Genomic DNA, 7,768 nt, shown 5'->3' with positions numbered 1-7,768 from the left:
CTTCCGTCTGTTGATGATGCGTTGCTTATCTTGAAAAGAGTGAAAGTAAACCAGGAACGTTCTTGGTCTCGTTTGCTTGGCTCCAGAGACACCAGATGGTTTACGTCCGATTCGGTGCGCACGCGAAAGTACGAGAGGACTTGGGAAAAAATTTGTCCCCAGCACTTCGTCAAAAAACTCGGTCATAAATTTAACAGGGTCCGAACCTTCCAAGTTTTCAGGAATGCCGACCACTCTCAATTTGGATCTCCGCGACCGATTTTCGAAGTCATCAAGCTTTCCCTTCAGAAATGCGTTTTCGCTCTGCAATGCTGCAATGGTGGCTTCGGCGCTCACCAGTCGGTCACTGTAATCATTCAGGCCGTCTTCAACCCCACGAATGCATTCGTCGTGTGACTCGTAAGAAGACATAATTTGTTCCATGGTAGCATTCACTGGTGATAAAGCATCTTCAAGTTCCCTTTTTAGGGCAGAATGCACTGCTTGCGTCATGTCAGAAATAAGTACTAAACGAAGCCTCTCCAAGTCATCGGGTAACGCAGGTCCGGGTCCAGCTCCAGCAGCGTGCAACGGCGCCATTACTGTAACATCCACCTTCTTGCTCGAGGCTTCGCTATCTTTTTCCCCAGTTTTACTTCAAAGGTACATTCTACTTGCCATTTCAATGTCCAGCTATGTCCCGTGTTGTTCACAATGGTAAATATTCAGTTATCTCAAGCATACGGCAAAGATAAACATGTAGATTTTCGATAAAAATCGGGAGCCACACTCACACGCACCAACTCACTCCATACTCGACCCCGGAAGTCCGCCTAGGTAGTTCTAAGGTAAGGACATGTTTGGCAAAGCTTTGTGGGCTGAATGGCCTGGATTGTGCTGAATGTTTTCTATGTTTCTCGGAGTGAGCCTGACCTTCCGATCAGCCTTCAGTCCAACCACATCAGAGATATCAATGTTTATTTTTCAGAACCTGGTTCTAATAAAAGATGAACAAACATGAGTTCTGCTCCTCTTTCTACAGACACTACCAAACCCACTGATACTATGCAGTGTCTTATTTTTATTCTAGATTTTCTTTATCTGCCACATTTTATTTTTCTGGTGGATAGTTGTTCATCAGTGAACCGACAACCCAAGATCGATAAGCAAGCTTATTACTCAAGTTAAAGAGACAAAAGCATTCAAAACAGAACGCAATGCACGACCATTTTTATATTTAATTTTATTTACTTATAGTCAAAAATTAGTTTGCCAAGTATTAACTGATACAGTTTTTACAGAAAAAGTTTAAGCGTAAAAATAGTTTTTGATGTTTCAGAGATGATTCATTTCAATTTTGAAATTTTTAAACATTTTATGCAAAATTCTATTCAACCATCAGCAATAATTAATGGAACAATCACAGTAATAGCATTCCTGTGAACATTAGCATTTTCCTCAATATTCAGCCTCAACAACAAAATGGTGTTTGGATGCTTAGCTTTATTTAACTATACTACATATATTTAAAAGTGCATTACGTTTGTATATATTTTGCTTTAAAGTGTTAGGAAAGAAGATAATTTCAGTAGTTTGAGATATACATACTCCAAATACTTCATAGCTGCTAATAATTCTTCAGTTTTATTCCTTTGAATCAGTATCTATTCGTGGCACAAATTTCAGAATTATTGGTTTTTTTGGATGCAAGGGTCCTTTCACATCTATTTCCAATGGGATCTGGAAAAGAAACAACAATGGTGATGTTAAATTAACAGAGAGTTTCACTGGAGATGAATGACTTAAATTTCATCTCAGTATCCTTCTCTCCACTATTATTCATCACCACTATCCCCACCTACCCACCATCACAAAAAGCCCACATTTTAATGCAATACTTGAACCACTTTTTCATGCAATTCCTCTATTATGCAATGCTCACTGGTGTCTCGTCACATGGCACAAGAGTCAGCCGCTGCAGGAGTAAAACTACGATGACCTTCATCGTAAGTTGAGCAAACCGCATCCCAATGCAGTTTCGAGGACCCATCCCAAATGGCAGGAAGGTGGAAGGATTCCGAGACATACTCTCCTCTTTACTGAACCTAATTACAAGGACAGAAACACATCATTGTCATGTTGGTTAGAAGAGAAAGATGTGAAATACAACACCGAAAAACTGCAACCACCTAGTCTCATTAATTTACAATTCCAGCTTGAGTTGCAGTTACACAGGCATCAAGCACTAATCCAGATGGAACTCAAGGTCAGACTGAAAAATTTTGGCACAGTCAACAAGAGAACAGCAGGCAACTAAATCTGATGCTTTTGAAATTGCAGATTTACATTTGATGCATGGTGATGTTGACTGAAATTCTAATTATGACCTGATTCTAGTGCAGGCTGGGGGTCAGGCAAGACTATGACATAAAATAACCCACTTCTTCAATCTTCCTTACTGCAATCTTGTGCCTCCTCTCCAGGAAAAGTTCCCACCAAAGTGGAGCTTCACTACAGGTGGCACAGCAGTACAGAAGTTTGTGTTGCTGCCTCACATCTCTAGGGGTCTGGGTTGGATTCTGGAACAAAGCCAACGTTTGCATCCCATTTGCTGTGTCCCAGGAGAGGAGGAGGCCACTCAGACCATTCAAAGGAAGTAATCTCTTCACTGCTTTCACTGAACACAACCTACGGACTCACTTTCAAGGACCCAACAACTCATGTTCTCAGTATTATTTATCTATTTATCTATCTTTCTGTCTACTTATTTATTCAGTTATTTGTGTCTGCTTTTTTTGTATTTGCATGGTTTACACTGGTTGCTTGTCTGTCCTTTCATGTAGTTCTTCACTGATTCTATTGTATTTCTTTGTTCTGCTATAAATATCTGCAAGAAAATGAATCTCAGGATAGTATATGGTACATAAATGAACTTTAACAATAAATGTACTGTACATTGAACGTTGAATTTCAATCCCATTAGTGTTATTCCCTCTTGTCCCAATTTCTCTGTACTCTTGTAGTACATTCCCTCACAGGCTCATCAATGCACCTTTAATTATTTTTTGGCTGATGATGTACATTGAGAATACTTTGTAGTGGCCAATTATCCTATGGTCAAGTCTTTTGAGATGGAGGAAGAAAATTAGTACACATGGAGGAAATGCATAGAGACGTGGAGAGCGAGAGCAAACCCCTTAAGGATGAAGCCTGGGTTCCTGGAACTATGAGGCAACAAGACTGATTGTTGCATATGTGTGCCAATCTGCACATTACATGCACTCCAGAGGGAAATGATGCTATGCAGCCTAAAAGCTTGAGGAACATGATGGAGGCACACAAAATGCTGGAAGATCGCAGCAAGTCATGCAGCATCGAGAAAGGGGAATTAACAGTTGATGTCTGGGCCACAACCCTTCATCAGGATGGAAAAGGAAGAGGGCAAAAGCCAGAATAAGAATGTGGGAGAAGAGAAAGGAGTACAAGCTGGCAGGTGATATCTGAGACTAGGTGAGGAAGACGCTAGCTAGGTCAGGGAGGTAATTTGAATTAAGAAGCTAAGAGGTGATTGGTGGAAGAGGTGAAAGAAGAAGGAATCTAATAGGAATGCCATTCGTCCATGGCATTCTCCTTGCCATGGAAGAATGGCAAAAAGGAGGGAAACCCCTTCCTCCCCCCCCATCTCTTTTTCTATTCCTCATTCCGATTACTTTCTCATCCCTTCTCCTTACCTGCTCATCACCTCCCTCTGGTTCTACTCTTGCTTCCCTGGATCTGTACAAACATGAAAATGATCTGCTCCAAGGTCCTTCATAGCAAGTGATTATGAAGTGGACAGAGGGACAAATTCAAAGCCCCCTCAAAGAACAATGTAACATCCTCACCAACTAGACTTGCGAGTTCCTCGGACATGTTTTTTGTGAGAATCCCTGTCTGGGGAAAGCTCAGAATGGAGGAGAAATTGGGATGGAATTTAGAACCTTGTATCTCTTTGTCAGGAACAGCCAATTGGTCATTGTAAAGAGCAGAAGAAACACACGCCAACTTCCATGTTACCTTCCCACTTGGCCCACCAAAAACTTTCAGCTCAACCTATGGCAAAACCCATGGTTCCTACATCAGCCTCATCATCCACTTCAATCCAAGCAAGTCATTCACACACAACGCCAAAGACCTAAAAGGATAATTAAAGTCTGAAACATACCCATGAGATCACAATCTATATTAGAGTATGAAAAGTAGGTTAGCAAATGAACAAATGCTTTAGGTTGTAGCAGCAACTTAATTTACCAGCCACATTCTGATTTCCAGGGAGCAATCTTCATTTATTTTCAGAACCATCAGGGAACCAGCCTCTTCTCAACCTCAAATGTAAACTGAAAATGTGGCTTCAAGATAATAACAAAAGAGCTCTGTGAAAAATGCCAGGGTTTCATGTTACTGATTCATCCCTGTGGCTAGTGTCGGTGTATGCTACATAATGGCAGTAACACTTTACATTTCAATGGAAGACAAATTAGTTCCATTGACATAAAGGCACTCCTTAAAATTGATTTGACCCAGCTTTTGGTTATCTGCCCAAATACCTATTTATGTACTAATTAGGAAATTGCCATTTTTAAAAAAAGCTACAGCAAAACCCACAAATGGAGATCTGGTTGTCATGGCAGGTTGGGGAAAGATCATTGATACTGGTGAAAGGAAACACAATTAATATGTACCTCTCAGGTCTGAATTCTTCAGGTTCTTCCCAGTACTTTGGATCACGGTGCAAGACGTAAGCAGGCACCACAACGACAGTGTCCTTTGGAATTGTCACTCCATTGAGTTTGACATCTTTCTTGCAGACTCTATCCAAACGGGGTGCAGGAGGGTATAACCTCAGTGTTTCAGATATCACCATTTCCAGGTACTCCAGACGCATCACACCATCATATGTGGGCGGAGCCTTCACACACAAAAACACTCTTAACAACAGGACATTAATACAGATGGGAGATGGGTATTGACATCACTAAGTGATAAGGCTAAAATATTTTGTCATAGAGCAGGAAATATGTACTTCCTACTGTGCATTGTTAGTGAAAATATTTCCACTTGCAGAGAAGACCACAGATCGAAACTAATAGAGCAGAAGCCAACAATTCCTCTAGTCCTAATGAGCTCCATTAGAAAAGGTGATATAAGAAATGGAAGATGCTGGAATGTGAAGCAACTGGAGGAACTCAGCAGGGCAGTTGGCATCTGTGGAGGGAAAAGGACATTTGACATTTTGGATCGAGATCTTTCATCTGTCCTGCAGTCCAACAAGTAATGGGAAGAACACAAACAGCACACAACAGGATATAGATAGATTATTTAAACAGACAAGAAAATGAGAACTGGAGTATAATGTGTAAGAATGGAAAAATCAATTGTTAATTAAAAAGAATGTGATGACTAAACGTTACATTGCGAAATAATCTGGGAGCCCTGGTGCATGTAGGATATAGCAACTAATTAGGAAGGCTATTAGAATTTTTAGTATAAAATAGTAGCTCATTGTCACGAAGTCCATGGGGCACTGCTGAGACAACACCTGCAGTACAGCATACATTTTTGGTCTTCATAGATAGCACCACAGAGCTAGTGCACAGCCGTTTCACAAAAGTGTTTCCTTGGATGAAGCTGTTAGATGAAACTTGAGCTGACTGGAGCATAGAAAAATATACCCAAAAAGTATAAGGAGTGGCCTTTTAGAAACATACAGGATTCTGAGGGGATTATGTTTTGCCAAGCTAAACCCAGGGGGCATTTTTTCAGAATAAGGGGTCAGATATTTAAGGGAGAGAGGAAGATGTGGAGGAGGAAAAGTACATCTTCCCTCAAGCAGCCATGAACCTCTTAAGTTCTCTAACCAAGAGAGCTCTGAAGATGAAGAAACTGAGCATGTTCAAGACAGAACTTGACAAAGATTTAAACTGCAAGGGAATGGGGATAGTTTGAGAAAGTAAGGAAGTGTGTGAATCGAAATTAGATTATCCATGACCTTATTGAATGAAGCAGACAGGAGGAGCTGATTGCACTATTCATGCTGCTGTTTATTCTGCTCTTATGACCTTGTAACAATGGCTCCATTTCAGAAATGTTGAAACTTAATGGCCAGAAAGTGCTGGGGGACTTTATGGTAATTAAAAAAAAGGTACTGATGTAAACAAGTCTTTTTCTCTCAAGAACTCACTTGGTTAGGAAAAGCCTCATCTATTTCCTGCTGCAATTTCTTCTGCACATCTGGATGCATGGCCAGATTGTACCCCAAGTATGAAAGCGTGTTACTGGTAGTCTCATACCCAGCAAGGACAAAAGTGATGCACTGTGCCATAATCTCCGAGTCAGTCAGAGCTGCAGAAAAGGGGGAGAGCCAGAATTTATTCTCCAAATCTCATTTTTAAACAAAATTTAACGTGATAGTTTTTAAATACTCCCTTTAACTTTTGGTCTTAAAAGGCTATTTTATCAGCAACTGAATTTTCAGCCCTCATCCCAAGTACAAATCTTCTACATTGCTCCAAAAAGAAACAACTATATCCTTTCACAGCACTGCAGGAGAGCTTGGGTCACATTATTCTGGGAGAGTACAGTGTTTAGAATTCCTTACACAATTTAGTCTTCCTAGCAGTGCCAAATTAGATACTTGTTATGTAAAATTAGCCCTTCCACAGATAGAAGTCGCCTGACCTACAGTCACAGATCTAGTTGGGAGCTGAACAGTCCATCAAAATTGTAGACATACTTGTGTGTTTATGGAACTGGAGTTGCAGTGAACACTTTCAACATATAAACTCTAAATAGATAGATTACTTACCTTTTTCCTTGGGAGAGCTCAGACATACTGCATTGAACATCTCCACAACTCTCCTCTTCTTTCTAGTCACCATCTAAAAATCCCTAAACTGTAGCCCCCATGACTGTACAATTTTCTCATTCATTTTGGACAATCATGCCACTCTCCACCTCCTCCTAATCCCACCTTTCCAAGCCAGTGTCAATTTCTACCCTAGTCGTCAGATCTCACTATTCCAAGTCTCTTCCCACCCAAGTCTTCAATGCCAGTCTTCCATTCATGATTCCACCAAATTATGGGTTCTAGTGCATCTTTGTCCCTCTCCCCTTCCCAATACCCATGGACTACACCACAGGCTCTTCTCACTTGTGGTTGCCTATCTACTTACCTTGGAAAGGAGGAAACAGCATTAAAATGCTCAATCAAACTTCTGCTGAAAACTTCAGCTGCAGACAAGGAGCAAAGTAATCACTGGCACCCAATGCCAAGTCTATCTAACGCTTACTAATGGGTTGAATGGAATTTCTAGGCATGTCTTTCCAATGTGTGTCATATTTAATAAAGAGTCTTTATTATATGTGGCTCTTTCTTTCCTTTTCAATATTTTTATTGATTTCTATATAGAAGAATACAGAGGCCAAAAGAATACATATTATAAAACAAAAGAAAAAATATAATACCAGATACAGCGTATTGAATCACATTAACAAACTCCTTACCCTATATTCATATAGATTAATTTGCATATTAGAATATAAAGAGTTTTATAAAAAAAATCTATACCCACTGCCAAAGTCGAAGCTTTTTAGGAAAATAAAGGGAAAAAACCTTATCAGAAAATAAAATATGCTATTAACCAACTTCTGTACTTTATTGAGAAGTCAAAGATTATGAAAATACTTTAAAAACAGCCCCCACAAATTTTGAAAATCTTGGTTAGATTCAGAAATTGAACAACGAATTATG

General features: G+C 39.9%; 1 protein-coding gene across 3 annotated transcripts in view; it reads right to left on the bottom strand.

Moving 5' to 3' along the window:
- Positions 1-1,205: 1,205 nt before the first annotated feature.
- The window catches only part of LOC140203020 (cytochrome P450 3A24-like), a 49,961-nt gene continuing 43,398 nt past the window's right edge, over positions 1,206-7,768 (bottom strand). For all 3 annotated transcript variants that reach the window (XM_072268707.1, XM_072268705.1, XM_072268706.1), the window contains exons 10-13: positions 6,200-6,360; positions 4,701-4,927; positions 1,922-2,084; positions 1,206-1,719 (exon numbers count right to left, since the gene is read on the bottom strand). In XM_072268707.1, coding sequence (XP_072124808.1) covers positions 1,624-1,719; positions 1,922-2,084; positions 4,701-4,927; positions 6,200-6,360 — 647 coding nt within the window. In that variant the 3' untranslated portion in view covers positions 1,206-1,623. The remainder of the gene's footprint in view (positions 1,720-1,921; positions 2,085-4,700; positions 4,928-6,199; positions 6,361-7,768) is intronic.

This window comes from Mobula birostris, chromosome 9 (assembly GCF_030028105.1).
Source record: "Mobula birostris isolate sMobBir1 chromosome 9, sMobBir1.hap1, whole genome shotgun sequence".
In the NCBI taxonomy this organism is placed as follows: domain Eukaryota; kingdom Metazoa; phylum Chordata; class Chondrichthyes; order Myliobatiformes; family Myliobatidae; genus Mobula; species Mobula birostris.
This window is presented reverse-complemented; position numbering and strand designations above follow the sequence as displayed.